At 39.9% G+C, this 15,507-nt stretch overlaps 1 protein-coding gene across 7 annotated transcripts in view; it reads left to right on the top strand.

Moving 5' to 3' along the window:
* The window catches only part of NPHP3 (nephrocystin 3), a 174,403-nt gene that overhangs the window by 48,935 nt on the left and 109,961 nt on the right, over positions 1 to 15,507 (top strand). For all 7 annotated transcript variants that reach the window (XM_058181006.1, XM_058181007.1, XM_058181008.1 and 4 more), the window contains exons 9-13: positions 1,074 to 1,253; positions 4,162 to 4,265; positions 5,435 to 5,549; positions 8,229 to 8,372; positions 8,941 to 9,038. In XM_058181006.1, the coding sequence (XP_058036989.1) occupies positions 1,074 to 1,253; positions 4,162 to 4,265; positions 5,435 to 5,549; positions 8,229 to 8,372; positions 8,941 to 9,038 (641 nt within the window). The remainder of the gene's footprint in view (positions 1 to 1,073; positions 1,254 to 4,161; positions 4,266 to 5,434; positions 5,550 to 8,228; positions 8,373 to 8,940; positions 9,039 to 15,507) is intronic.

The following is a 15,507-nucleotide window of genomic DNA, read 5'->3' on the forward strand; positions in this document are numbered from 1 at the left end:
TGTAACTACACTAGGTGCACCCATGCTCCACGAGCTGGAGGGGAGGCCTGTTGGCTGTCCTAGAGCCAAGTGTTATCGCCGCTTCTTCAAAAGGATTCGGGTAGCCTGGCTCGCAAAGAGCGCTCTTACCATGGCTATGTTGATGCCGAAACAGCAGCCACTTTCCACACATAGAATTTTTGGCCGACAACCTCTGAAGGTTGGGGGGTGGCGGGTGGGCGGGGCTATATTTGGCATATAAGACGAAGCCAGATTTTCACCCTCTTTTTGGGGGTAAAAAGGTGTGTCTTATATGCCAAAAAATACAATAATTCTTTTTTAATTGTAGCACATTTACTTAGATTTCTTGACTCTGTTTTCATGTCAGAACATTTAATTATGCTTTTGAATTTCACATCTAAAATATTTTAAATCTTCATATAAAGCATGGATAGTATGAAAGCATTTGCAAATTCAAATACCATTGTCAATATAATTATCCTAAAAAGCAGCTTATGCTAAATGCCTATTGGCTAGTTTATGCTATCTGATGTTTGACTAGATCACTTTAATACTTATCTTTCAAAAACATGAGTATCTGTCAATATTTTGAAAGTAGTTTATCTACATGTTATTCAGTATGAAGGTTTTTCTGAAGGTTTAAAAATATTTATAACCTAATGCTTTAGTTTCTGGTATACCATAGTTAGTATAGTGTTAAAATACAGAATTTTCTGTTCCAGGAATGTGTAAGATGACAGCTAAGGTAATCCTTGGTTAATTTTGGTTTTTGTTACTATTGAATACAATAAGGATACAAAATTACTTGGTTGTATGGATGGTACAATAGTTCCACATTGAGCAACATCTTCCCTCTTTTAACAAGTGTATCATATAGTAAACAATATTGTCTACTAAAAATTCTTTTTTTTTCTCCAAGGAAGTTCCATAGTCATCTTATATGTGAATAAATTGCCAGGAGACCTTTTTTCATGCTGGAGAAGAATCGAGGGTCTAAAATATTGTCTTTTTAGAAACTGTCCTTAAAGAAGAATAATGATGTTTTCATAAGTTTTGCTTCTATTCTCATATAGGATATATTGGTCTGTGAAGTTTCACATATAGAAAAGAAAGATGTGGCTGATAATGGTGACTCTTCAGTTCCTGAAGAGGAACTGTTTGGAGACTTGCTATGGGATGCACATGATGAACAAGAACAAATGGAGGCTTTCCAGCAGGCATCTAATTCAACATGTGAACTAGGATTTGACAAAGTAAGTTCATATCCTCTCCTAGAAGGAAATGCATAAAATGTTTGGGATTTTTTCTTTTTCATTGTTGAAAATATAGAAAAAACAGATTTGAGAATAATATCGGAGGCTTTCAAATCTTATATAGATGACAGGTTTGGTTTGGGAATTGATGCTAATAATTCTGTATTAAAAATTTGTGGATATGGTTGCTGTTTCTCTCTTTGGAAATAAACTGCCATGGTGTAACTTTAGTTTATTTATCTGACTACTGAGATAATGCAAAATACTTCACTGGGCAGCAGTAGATTATGCAGATGGAATTTTAAGTGCTGAAACTTTCTGGAATAAAATGTAATAGCATACTTTGTATTTATGGACCATAGTTGAAAAGAGCAGCAGTTGCATAATATTAATTTTTAGTATATCCTTTGTTTATTTATTTATTTGGCAGGGTGGATTTGATTTAAATAGAGTCAATTTAAATCACAATTTAAATCACTAGTAAAAAGGCTCGATTTAAATCAACTCGATTTAAATCATAATTTTTAAAGAGCAACTGTCATCTCTGTCCTCCAGCGGCTCCTCTGACCCACTGTTGACTCACTGACAGTCCCATTCATTTTAATGAGATGGCTAGTGATCTGGCAGTGACCCAACAAGGTGAGGGACCTGGCAGGCATTAGATGAGTGGATATCCACTTACAAGTGCTTCTGGTGCTTCGTGGTGGATCTGAAATGACAGGTGCTCTTTAATATTATATTTATAAGCTGCTTAGAAGGTTTCACTTTCATTTTTACTTGCTTGCCCTTCTTCGTCACACTTAGAGCCTGGTGGTACAGATGAATTTCTCATCAAAGAATCATAGTTTGTGGTGTACATAGATTTGCAAAACAGTGGGATAAAGGAATATTCCTGAATTTTTTTTTATGATTTATCTCATGGTTATTGTGAAATTGTGTGAATGCATCAGTGCAGTGCATGTTATCTCAGCTTGCAGAGCTTGGGTTCATTGAATGAGTTTACCAAAAATGTAAATATTACAGAATATACAGCTTCATGCTATATAATTAAGCTCCATTTCATGCTGAATAAATTAAATTGTTAACATATCTTAAATAGAAAGCTATCTTTAGATAGGTTTGTACTCCAAAAGCATTTTATTAAATTTGATAAAAAATAATAAATCAAATTTAAATTAAAAAATCTGATTTAAATAAAAAAATCTGATTTTTATTTTATTTTTTAAAAAATCATCGATTTTTATTCACCTTGTTAATTGGAGCCATGATGAAGAATCCATCAACTTGACAAATCCTTGGTTACATTGAATTTTTTAGACAATATACATTTTTAGCAAGTTAACAAATTTAAGCAGGCTTATAATAAATATTTTCCACTAAAATGAAATTATCTGATTCCAAATTAAGGGACTCGAAGCCCCATTGATTTTTGGGATTTAAATTGAACTGAATGTCATATTGCAATAATCTATTGTCTTTCAAACACAATGACAATGAGCTTTACAGAAAATCATTTTATATGGGAACAGTAACTCCATATACAGAAAATGTGAGTTTCTTGGTTTCTATAGATGTGTTCCCTTTGTAAGTTGTTGACACAATGTAAGATAGGTATAGTATGAAGGATGATTAAGGGTGCAAAGATACTTGAATGTATACCTGGATTATAACAGTTCGTTTAATGATTATTCTAAGTTACAACATGAAAAAAATGGACTTATGACCGTTTTTCACACGACTTTGTAGCATCTCCATGGTCATGTGATCAAAATTTAGACATTTGGCAGCTAACTCATATTTATAACAACTGTGTGTCCCAGGATCATGTGATCACCTTTTCTAATCTTCTGACAAGCAAAGTCAATGGGAAACCTGATTCACTTAACCAGATTATTAATTTAACAGCTCCAGTGATTCACTTAACAAATGTGGCAAGAAAGGTTGTAATGTGGGACAAAACTCACTTAACAACTGTCTCATTAAGCAATAGAAATTTGGGGCTCAGTTGTGTTTGTAAGTTGAAGACTAGTTATATTTAAAACTAGTGGGACTAAGAAAAAGGCCTTCTCTGTGGTGGCTCCCTCTCTGTGGAACATCATTCCCGCAGAAATAAGATTTTTCCCCGTTTTGAAACTCTCACAAGATCCTGAAGATAGGATTTTGCCAATGAGCCTGGGAATTGAAATGGAAATCCAGAGTGGATGTAGCCCGTCAAATGGCTTATTTTATTGACTGTTGTCACCATGCGGTAATGTACACCATGTTACACCATGGGGTAATGTACACCACGGGGTACACCATGGGGTAATGGTGTTGTCACCATGGGTCAATAAACAGTCAATAAAATAATGGGGTGGAGGGTTATTTCTTTTTATTGTTATTTATTAGAATTTTATTTTTGTAAAATTCCCACAGTCACTGTGAGTGAGTTGGGTGGCCATATACATTTTCTTAAATAGACAGTTGAGGATAATGATTCAAAAATGGAGAACCCAAGCTAATAAATAATACATTGGTGTTTTATGCCATTTGATGCTATGGTTAGTATTTAGAATGTAGTGATGCAATATTCTTATGCATTTATATGAAGTTGGTTTAAACTGGTAGTGTTGAATTTAAGCTATTAGCTGTAGAGAATTTCTTGATTTGTCATTCATCTTCCACTTGCAGGGAAAACAAGCTTACATTCTGTAGTGAATTTCATGTGTAAGACAAAGCCAGAATTTTAAATTCTTTAATTAACAAGGTCCTTTATGTGCAAACTAAGCCAATGCCAATATTTTATATGCACATAAATTAATATGAAAAAGACTAATTTTTGGATTAACACAGCTTTATATTCAAGTGAATGTAAATGTTTGGACCTAACTCAACAATTATTTATTATATTGTGTTGTTTCATTTACAGTATTATGAAAGTCTGAACGATTTGGTGGCAGCCCCTGCACCAATTCCACCCCTCCTTGTAACTGGAGAGTCAGGCTCCGGAAAATCTCTCCTTTTATCAAAATGGTATTATAGATACATTTTTTAAAAACCTGTATTTCTAGAAAATGTACATTTTAAAAAACATTTCCCTCCTTCAACAAATACCAAGCTGTACATGTATGTTCAGATATACATTCATGTGCATTCCAGATTTCCTTTAAATCCTGCTTTACTGGTCACTTCATAACACAAATATAACACACTAGATCAGTTGACAAAGTATTAATGAAGCACGACTACACCTATAACATTTATATTATATGCAGTGTGCTCTGTCATAAGATTTTGTCTGCCCTCCCCCCTCCATTTGTTCCACAGAGTTCTTTTGCAGCTAGCCAGGTTCTGTATATTACACATTTGTTACTTTATCACAGACTCTTCTCCACCTAGGTTTTCAAGATCCTCCAACCAGCTATCCTTGTGACCATTCCTGACATTTTACCTTGGTGGGAATGTTGTTCAGCAGGGAAAAGGTCAAAAATGTTCCACCTGTGCAATGACATAATTTAGTTGCATTGCTTTAGTGTCTCACTGTAATCTGTATAAAGTATATCCATACAGATATTTAAAGTTTAAAATGTGTATATATATATATATATATATATATATATATATATATATATATATATATATATATATATATATATATATATATATATATATATATATATATATATATATATATATATATATATATATACACCACCGTTTACTTTCTAAAGAGTATTTGTTTTTTTACCTTAACTTTATCTAGAATTTAAACTGTTATTGATGACACCATTCAGATTTCTAGTCTAAGACCAAATGCCAAAGAAACTGCAGCACAGAAGTTTAAACCTTTGGAAAAGAATGGCAGTTCATTGGCAAAATGAGTTACATACAGAAGGTATCATATACAGTTCCTAATATCTCAAGACAAGTCTGGAAAAAACTTATGAGTTCCTGGAGCGCTCCTGCCAGTTATGGTAGTATGTTGACTCTAAACTAAGTGGGCCAGTCCTTTAATGCAAGGATGAAGAGATTTTCTTTTCCACTTTTTTGAAACAATCATTAATATCTAGTTGATAGTTCAATGTTTAAAAAATTAAATATAGCCATATAAAAAAACTTTCCAGTGTAACAACATAATCATCCATATTTTGGTAGAACTGTTTGTAGTATTTGAGTTGACAAGTATATTTTTTTCTTATTAGGATTCAGTTACAGCAGAAGCATTCTCCAAATACACTCATTCTCTATCATTTTGTTGGAAAACCAATGTCGAGCAGTTCGGAGCCTATACTGATTCTCAAACGTCTCACTTTAAAGGTAGGTCTATTTTACTGTATGTCAGCATATGGGAACCAAAATACTTCTTCACATAATAAAATGAAAATTCTATTTCACTATATTATGCTTAAATTTCTTTTTTATATTTTCAATTGATGTTTTCAAAAAAAAATATAAATACAAAAAAGAAACTAGAAAAAAGGATAAAATATTTAAGACAAATTGATAAACTTGGGATTTAAAAATATCATAGAAATTAAATGTTTCAGTATAAGATTAGTTTATTATTAATCTGAACATATTACAATATTTTATAGTCTAAAAATCAAAATTAAGCTCTAAAATAAGCATTAATATTGAGACCTGTAGTTAACACAGTATAAATTATAAAGTAAGATTATAGGCATAGTAAATTAAACTTTGTCAAGTCTATTTTGATTTAAACATTTTGTAAAATTAAAATATAAATTCTGTGACTGCAGAAACTCAAATTTTGAGGTATTTACAAATCCATATGTTGGAGTGTAATAATTTCAAGGTTAAATTTTATTTTTATTTGACCTTAGTATCAAATTTGCAAAAGCAAAAAAATCTCTCTTTATTATAAAGTATCGACAATAAGGAACATATTCTGTCTTTTCTAGCTATCTGGCTAAGGAATAAAACTAGGCCATATTTCTTAAGTTTCTGGCTTTAGGCAAACATAGTTTATATTTCTCAATTGGCAGCTGTTCTGCTAGTGCATTAGCTTCTCTTAGTTTATTTGCTTGTGATACTGAAAAAAAAAATCCTAATTCCTTGTCTTTATAGTTTCTAAGGCTCAAGCTTTCTTTGGCTAGAAGGCAGTTTAGAATTTCATATAATCATTCTGTCAGAGTATAACTGTCCCTTTCAAAGTCTTAACAACTGTACATTCTGATTTGTACATAATTTGTAATATTTGACATTATTTCTTTTATAAGGTCTCAATAATAATAATAATAATAATAATAATAATAATAATAATAATAATAATAATAATAATAATAATAATATGATGATGACGGGGGGGCAGAGGTCGACCCCGCGGCGCCTCACTTGTGGGGTGCCGCAGGGGTCGATTCTCTCGCCCCTTCTGTTCAACATCTATATGAAGCCGCTGGGTGAGATCATCAGTGGCTTCGGTGTGAGGTACCAGCTGTACGCTGATGACACCCAGCTGTACTTTTCCACACCGGGCCACCCCAATGAAGCTATCGAAGTGCTGTCCCGGTGTCTGGAAGCCGTACGGGTCTGGATGGGGAGAAACAGGCTCAAGCTCAATCCCTCCAAGGCGGAGTGGCTTTGGATGCGGCCATCCCGGTACAGTCAGCTGAGTCCGCGGCTGACTGTCGGGAGCGAGTCATTGGCCCCGATGGAAAGGGTGCGTAATTTGGGCGTTCTCCTGGATGCACGGCTGTCTTTTGAAGATCATTTGACGGCCGTCTCCAGGAAAGCTTTCCACCAGGTCCGCCTGGTGCGCCAGTTCGCCCTTTCTGAACCGGGATGCCTTGTGCACAGTCACTCACGCCCTTGTGACGTCTCGTCTGGACTACTGCAATGCTCTCTACATGGGGCTCCCCTTGAAGGGCATCCGGAGGCTGCAGTTGGTCAGAATGCAGCTGCTGGTGATAGAGGAGCCCTCGTGGCTCCCAGTGACACCTATCCTGCGCAGGCTGCACTGGCTACCTGTGGCCTTCGGGTGCGCTTCAAGGTGTTGGTGAGCGTCTTTAAAGCGCTCCATGGCATAGGGCGGGTTACTTACGGGACCGCCTGCTGCTACCGAATACCTCTCACCGACCCGTGCGCTCTCACAGAGGGACTCCTCAGGGTGCCGTCGGTAGCGACAGTGTCGTCTGGCGACACCCAGGGGAAGGGCCTTCTCTGTGGGGGCTCCTGCCCTCTGGAACGAGCTCCCCCCAGGACTTCGTCAACTTCCGGACCTCCGAACCTTTCGCCGCGAGCTCAAAACTTACTTATTTATCTGCGCTGGACTGGGTTAGTTTTTTAAGTTATGGGTTTTTAATGGTGATTTTATAGTTTAGGGTTTTATATCGGTCGTTTGACCGTTTTTAGTTTTAAATTGGCCGGTTAAATATTTCATTTTAAATGTATTTTAAATTTATTGTGTACCTATGTGTTTTAATAAGGCTGTACACCGCCCTGAGTCCTTCGGGAGAAGGGCGGTCTAGAAATCTAATTAATAAATTAAATAAATAAATAAATAAATGATGATGATGATGATGATGATGATGATGATGATGTATCAATACTATTATTCTATGTTATAGTTCCGGAGTAGTATATTGTGTAGTTTTAGCTATGCTGCATCAAAGCAACATTAGGTTGAGGAAAAGGAAAATATATAACATGCTGAGTAATTTTTGTGGTTAGAATCAGTATGCTAACTAAATTATGGATCATTTAACTTCAGTTTAGTTTTGTTCTTGACCTATTTAAATTCTGAGAGCATATAAGCTAAATCTGGAGTTAGAAATTGTTAATTTATTATTAATCTCCTATTCCAGGCTTTGGACAGAAAAATGACAGGGTGAAGTAGCCACAATTTTTTTTCTAATCTTTTTCTTAAATAAAAACCACTTCAATTATATGAAATCTAAAAAGATCTGCTTCTTTGTTTCATTTTTAGATAAAATATTATTTAGATAAAGCATTTTGTTTCTGTTTATTCTTTCACAGCTTATGCAAAATTCCTGGTCAGTTTCACCTACTTCATTGGAACCAGCTAAATTATTAGAAGAATTTCCTCGTTGGTTAGAGAAACTTTCTGCTCACCAACAAGGCAGCATTATAATCATTATTGATTCAGTTGATCGGATACAGGTATAGTATTCTTTGACTTCTGCTTTTACTGAAATATGGATTTAGAATTGCTTAGATTATTTTTTACTACCTTAACAGGATAATTTTTATTTTTTTTGTACAATGCATCAGAAACATACAGAGAAAATACATTCACATTTGTAACTGTACACACATGAAAATAAGAAACCTGAATAGAACTGGGACAGAATATTGTTCCTTGTTCCTAATGACTGGATTCACATATGCTAAGCTATGATTTATTTTATATATACAATCAAACAGTCTAAGCAATATAATAAACACATAAACTTAAATTATAATATAAATCATGTTAAACAATCAAAACATTGCTTGCAACATGCTAAGCTAAAACGAAATCTCATTATAGAGAAGCCAGGAAAAGATCCTTTTTTCTGGAGATAGTAACTGTAATTTATGTAATATCAGACACACAGTTTAATGTTGTGTATGTATGCAGTTTTGTTTTATGTAGGCAGCTGAAAGAAAAAATATAATGTAAAGGATACTTTTCAATGAGAAAAATATTACAGCATTCTGAATTTCAAATTAACTTTATGTCTCTCAGCAAACTGAAAAGCATATGAAGTGGCTGATTGATCCACTGCCAGTGAATGTAAGAGTTGTGGTATCTGTGAATGTTGAAAGTTGTCCACAAGCTTGGAGGTAAACTTGTTTTGTTATACAATAAACTACACTATTCAGCTGGGAAAAATCAGGCATGGTAGTTTTTATCTCAGTTGCAAACAGCAAGTTAAGTGCCTTATAACAATCAGCTCCATCTGTACAGTCCATATGGCAGAGTGTTTTACTATGAATCTATGAAGACAAATAGACATAATCGATGAGGAAAGCAACATGCTTTTTATGGCAAGGTGATGGCCATTCAGAAAATGTACATGCTCTTGAATTGTACCTCGGAATGCAAGTAGGAGATGCGTTTACATATGAAAAAATGGTCATTTGTATATTATACTGGTTAAAAAAAAATCACAGCACATTTTTATTGGGTATAAGACTATCAGACTATCACTATTCCCCCAGTGCAAAAAAAAATGAAGCCTTGAGTGCTCTTTATAGCACTTTCAATGATTTGCAAGCTATCTACCTGGGAGGGTTTTTCATTGTGGTAGGGGATTTCAATCATACTAACTTGAAAGCAGCTCTCCTTAACTTGCATCAATATGTGGACTTTGCCAATAGGGCTGGGGACATCCTGGACTTAGCTTACTCTAACATTGAGAAAGCATTTTGGCTCTTCAGATCATCTCTCTGTGATGCTTATGCCAGCATATAAATATTTATTAATTAGAGAGAGACCAGTTAGAAACCAAGTGCGAGTGTGGCCAGCAGGAGCTATGGAAGCTCTACAAGATTAATTGGAACATATTTAATTGGAACGTATTTAAAGAGGCTGCAACGAATGGACAACATACTAATGTAAATGAATACACTTCTACTGTGTCTGCTTATTTGAAAAAATATATGAGGATGTCAGTGTTCTTAAGACTTTTGTCATATAAGCAAGGAGGATGTCTCAAGAGGTCCGTTTGATGTTGAAAGTGAGAAACACCGCTTTCAAATCAGGCAATGTGGCAGCACTTAGAATAGCAAGAGCTGATTTGAGACATGTTATAAAAACAGCAAAGCGGGCCTATAGTCAGAAAGTACAGAATTTCTTCCAAGTTCCTATGGACCTGAGACGTATGTGGCAAAATATAAGGCAGCTTCCCTGACATGTAAAGGTGACATGGGTTCTCTAAACAAGCTAAATATGTTTTTTGGATTGTTTGAAGCCACAAACAATGTTCCAGCAAGGAAGGCTGTTCCCTTCCCTGATGAGCAGGCACTCAGGTTTGGTACAACTGTTATTCAGAAAGTCTTGCAGAAAGTCAATACTCAGAAAGCTGCTGGTTCTGATAATATCCCTGGGCAAATAGTGTGCTGACCAGCTGGCCACTGTTCTCACAGACATCTTCAACTTCTTGTTGTATCAGGCCATGGTTCCATCATGTTTTAAGACTGCCATCATTGTATCAGTGCCCTAAAAATTATCATCACATGCCTTAATGATTACCATTCAGCTGCACTCACTTCCATTATGATGAAGTGTTTTGAGAGATTTGTAAAGGACTATTTGCTTTCTGCCTTCCTCCTGCATTTGACTCATTAAGATTTGAAGAACTGTTACAGAAAGAACTGCTCTATAGATTCTGCACTTGCCTATGAGCATCATCTTAGCTTGGCACACCTGGAGGAGAAGAATACTTATGTGCAAATGCTGTTTATTGGTTTTAGTTTGGTGTTCAACATAATCATTCCTCAGCATTTAGTGAACAAACTGAGCCTATTAGGTTTTAATACTCCTTTATGTAATTATGGCAGGGGTGAAATCTAAAAATTTCCCCTACCAATTCTGTGGGCGTGGCTTAATTGGTGGGCGTGGCTTGGTGGTCAGATGGCTGGGTGGGCGTGGCCAATAACAATAAATAATAAAAATAATAAACAAAGTATAAAAAAACAATAAGAGGTACCAAAAACCAACTTTCACACTTTACACACACACACACAACACAACTGACTCACACACAATGTAAAAGCAGCTGCACTTCACGCTTCACATAGCCACAGAAAGCTCAAAAAACAACTTTCACACTTTACACACACACAACAGACTCACACACAATGTAAAAGCAGCTGCACTTCACACTTCACACAGCCATAAAAAGCTCAAAAACCAACTTTCACACTTTACACACACAACACAACACAACTGACACACACACACATACACACACACACACAATACCACATACAGCTTTTTGAGATTTTGTGTGTTTGTGTAGTTAGAGTGAAACAGTACAGAAACACACCAAATCTCAGAAAGCTGCACAAATATTTTATTTTATTATTAAGGTTTGTGGACTTCAATTCCCAGAATTCCTCAGCCAAGAAAGCCAGCCAGCATTAATCACTCAGTGATGAAATAGATTAGCTAAGTTAGATTAGTTCTGTCTGGTGCTAAAAATGAAAATTGGGACTTTCCGGCTGCGAAAAAAGCCATGAGGTCAATCAGTAATCAGGTAAGTGTCTTAGACTCTTTTAAAAGGAGGTTTTCTACGTGTTTTCTACAGAAAACATGTTTTTTAAGGTTCTGCTGATGAGGAACTCAGGTTAGACCCCCAGATTAGCCTTTAATTTTTTTTTTTTAAGTTTAAAGGCTCTGCCGATCCAGCTGAGGGGCAGGATCCTCAAAGGCTTTAATTAATTAATTAATTAATTAATTAATTAAATTTTTATACCGCCCTTCTCCCGAAGGACTCAGGGCGGTTCACAGCCAAATAAAACCACAATAATAAATATAATAAAACAGTAATTAAAAAACCTATCAAATATGGCCAATTTAAAATACATATAAAACAATAAAACCCAGTTAAAATTTAAAACCCCAATAATAACATATAAAATTCTAAAATCCTATGCCAGTCCTGCTCAAAGAAGTAGGTACGTCTTCAGCTCGCGGCGAAAGGTCTGAAGGTCGGGAAGTTAACGAAGTCTCAGGGGAAGTTCGTTCCAGAGGGTAGAAGCCCCCACAGAGAAGGCCTTTCGCCTGGGGGTTGCCAGCCAGCATTGCTTGGCCGACGGCACCCTGAGGAGTCCCTCTCTGAGAGCGCACAGGTCGGTAGGAGGCAAACGGAAGTAGCAGGCGGTCCCATAAATAACCCGGTCCTAAGCCATGGAGCATTTTAAAGGTGGTAACCAATACCTTGAAGTGCACCGGATAGACCACAGGCAGCCAATGCAGCTTGCACAGGAGTGGTGTTACATGGGAGCCACGAGCGGCCCCCTCTATCACCCGCGCAGCTGCATTCTGGACTAACTGGAGTCTTTGGGTGCTCTTCAAGGGGAGCCCCATGTAGAGACCATTGCAGTAGTCCAAGTGAGAGGTAACAAGAGCATGAGTGACTGTGCATAAGGCATCCCGGTCAAGAAAGGGGCGCAACTGGCGGATCAGGCGAACCTGATGAAAAGCCCTCCTGGAGACGGTCGTCAAATGGTCTTCAAAAGACAACCGTCCATCCAGGAGAATGCCTAAGTTGCGCACCCTCTCCATCTGGGCCAATGACTCGCCCCCAACAGTCAGCCGTGGCTGCAGCTGACTGTACCGGGGTGCCGGCATCCACAGCCACTCCGTCTTGGAGGGATTGAGTCTGAGCCTGTTACTCCCCATCCAGACCCATACGGCTTCCAAACACTGGGACAGCACTTCGACAGCTTCATTGGGGTGGCCTGGGGTGGAAAAGTACAGCTGCGTATCATCAGCATACAGTTGGTAACTTACCCCAAAACCACTGATGATCTCACCCAGTGGCTTCATATAGATGTTGAACAGGAGAGGCAAGAGAATCGACCCCTGCGGCACCCCACACGTGAGGCGCCTCATGGCCGATCTCTGTCCCCCACCAACACCGTCTGCGACCGGTCAGAGAGATAGGAGGAGAACCACCGATAAACGGTGCCTCCCACTCCCAAACTCCCCAGCCGGTGCAGCAGGATACCATGGTCGATGGTATCAAAAGCCGCTGAGAGGTCTAACTGGACCAGGGCAGAGGAATAACGCCTGTCCCGAGCCCTCCAGAGATCATCAACCAACGCAACCAAAGCCGTCTCTGTGCTATACCCAGGTCGGAAGCCGGACTGGAACGGGTCTAGATAGACAGTTTCATCCAGGTACTGGGGTAACTGACGTGCCACCACACTCTCTACAACCTTCGCCACAAAACGAAGGTTGGAGACTGGACGATAATTTCCTAAAACAGCTGGATCCAGGGAAGGCTTCTTGAGGAGGGGTCTCACCACTGCCTCTTTCAAGGCGGAAGGAACAACCCCTTCCAACAAAGAAGCATTGATAATCCCCTGGAGCCAGCCTCGTGTCACCTCCTGCGTGGCCAGCACCAACCAGGAGGGACACGGATCCAATAAACAAGTGATGGCATTCAGCCCTACCAGTAACCTGTCCATGTCCTCAGAAGCCACAGGGTCAAACTGATCCCAAATAATCTCAACAAGACGAGTCTCTGATACCTCACCTGGATCTACCCAATTTTGATCCATACCATCCCGAAGCTGAGCGATTTTATGGTGCAGATACATACTAAAATCCTCGGCTTGTCCTTGTAGGGGGTCATCCCGCTCCTCCTGTTGAAGAAGGGAGCGGGTCACCCGAAACAGGGCGGCCGGGCGGTTATCTGCCGATGCAATGAGGGAGGAAACGTAAGAATGCTTAGCCTCCCTCAATGCCACTAGGTAGGTCTGAATATATGACCTAACTAGTGTTCGGTCGGCTTCCGTATGGCTGGATTTCCAAGCACTCTCTAGGCATCTTTTCCGGCGCTTCATCTCCCTCAGCTCCTCGGAAAACCAAGGAGCCAGGTGAGGTCTGCGCCGGGTCAGAGGCCGCAAAGGCACGACACGGTCCAAAGCCCCGACCGCAGCCTGTTCCCAGGCTATGACTAGCTCTTCGGCCGTGCCGTGGGCCAGATCCTCAGGGAACGGCCCAAGCTCCGTCAGGAACCTCTCTGGGTCCATTAGGCTGCTGGGACGGAACCAACGCATTGGTCCCGTCTCCCTGCAGTGGTGAGTAGTGGTCCGAATGTCCAGACGAAGGAGAGAATGATCTGACCATGACAGTGGCTCAATAACTAAATCTCCTAAATCCAGATCATTCAACCACTGCCCAGAGATAAAAATCACATCCAGTGTGCCTCCCCCAATGTGAGTAGGGCCGCTAACTACTTGAGTTAGGTCCATGGCCGTCATGGAGGCCATGAACTCCCGAGCTGTTGTAGATGCCACACCGGTCGATGGCAAGTTGAAATCCCCCATGACCATAAGTCTGGGGGTCTCAACCGCCACCCCGGCAAGCACATCCAACAGCTCAGGCAGGGCTGTTGTCACGCACAGGAGCCAGGTACGTGATCAACAAGCCCACCTGAATCCTACGACCCCATTTCACAAAGAGGGATTCACAACCAGATAGCTGAGGTACAGTGGTCTCCCTCGGTTCCAGACTCTCCTTAATAACGACCGCCATCCCTACCTTGGGCCCTCGGCTGATGGAATGCTCGGAAACCTGGTGGGCACATCTCGACAAGGGGAACCCCCCCTTCCGTGCCCAACCAGGTCTCCGTAATGCCCATAAAGTCCGCGCCCCCCCCCCCCGTATAAGATCACAAATCAGAGGGGCTTTGTTCACCACGGACTGTGCATTGCACAACATTAGCCGAAGGTCCAAGCTCTGACGAAACTGGCCACGCGGGGAACGGGAGAAGCTTGAGGGGCTGGAGCGCGTGACCACTTTCAAACAGCAGGCACGCCCCCCCAGAGATCAATACGGCCCCTCACTTCCGCCATATCTGCCCCTCCCACTTATCGTGCCATAAAACTACCCTCATAAACGGGAACATGACCCTCCCCCATTACCTTCGGACTGGTTGGAATAACGCCGCGAGCAGACGCAGGAACTGGACCCCTCCCCGGTGAGTTACACCCATCGCCCGTCCTTACCCTCCCCCACTTTAAAAAACCCCTATTTAAAAATCCCCAAAGATTCTTCCTAGACACATGCCACCTTTCTGGGTCCCAAAACCCGTCAATAAAGCCGGCCCTCGGTAATGTGGAGGGTCATTCCTGCGAGGCGGGGGAGCCTCGCAGGCGCAAGAGTTCGTGCGGCGAGTATCGCATAGCATCGGCAGATAAATGGGTCCGTCCCCTTTATCGGCTGAGATGTTATCCTAAGATGGTCACCCGGGACCCGGTAAAAGTTGGAAAAGGTAGAACAGACAGTCTTCATGGCAAATCCATGATATCCCTAGTAGATTAACAAACTAAGATCTTAAACCGTCTTAAACCGGCCAGGACATGAAACACAACTGCTCTGTCCAATAAAGTCCGAGTCCCATGGGGGGGAAGGGTGGTGCTTCCGTCGCCTCCATCGCTGTCCGTCATCGTCTCCCAAACGGATCTCCCGTTGTCTCCCAAAACAAGTCCCCAATGGGACCAGGAAAGACTGCAGGAGTCCCAAAAATCCCAGAAAACCAGGAAAGGCCACAGTAAACATTGCGGCAGGGGAGAT

Source organism: Ahaetulla prasina, chromosome 4 (genome assembly GCF_028640845.1).
Source record: "Ahaetulla prasina isolate Xishuangbanna chromosome 4, ASM2864084v1, whole genome shotgun sequence".
NCBI classification, from domain to species: domain Eukaryota; kingdom Metazoa; phylum Chordata; class Lepidosauria; order Squamata; family Colubridae; genus Ahaetulla; species Ahaetulla prasina.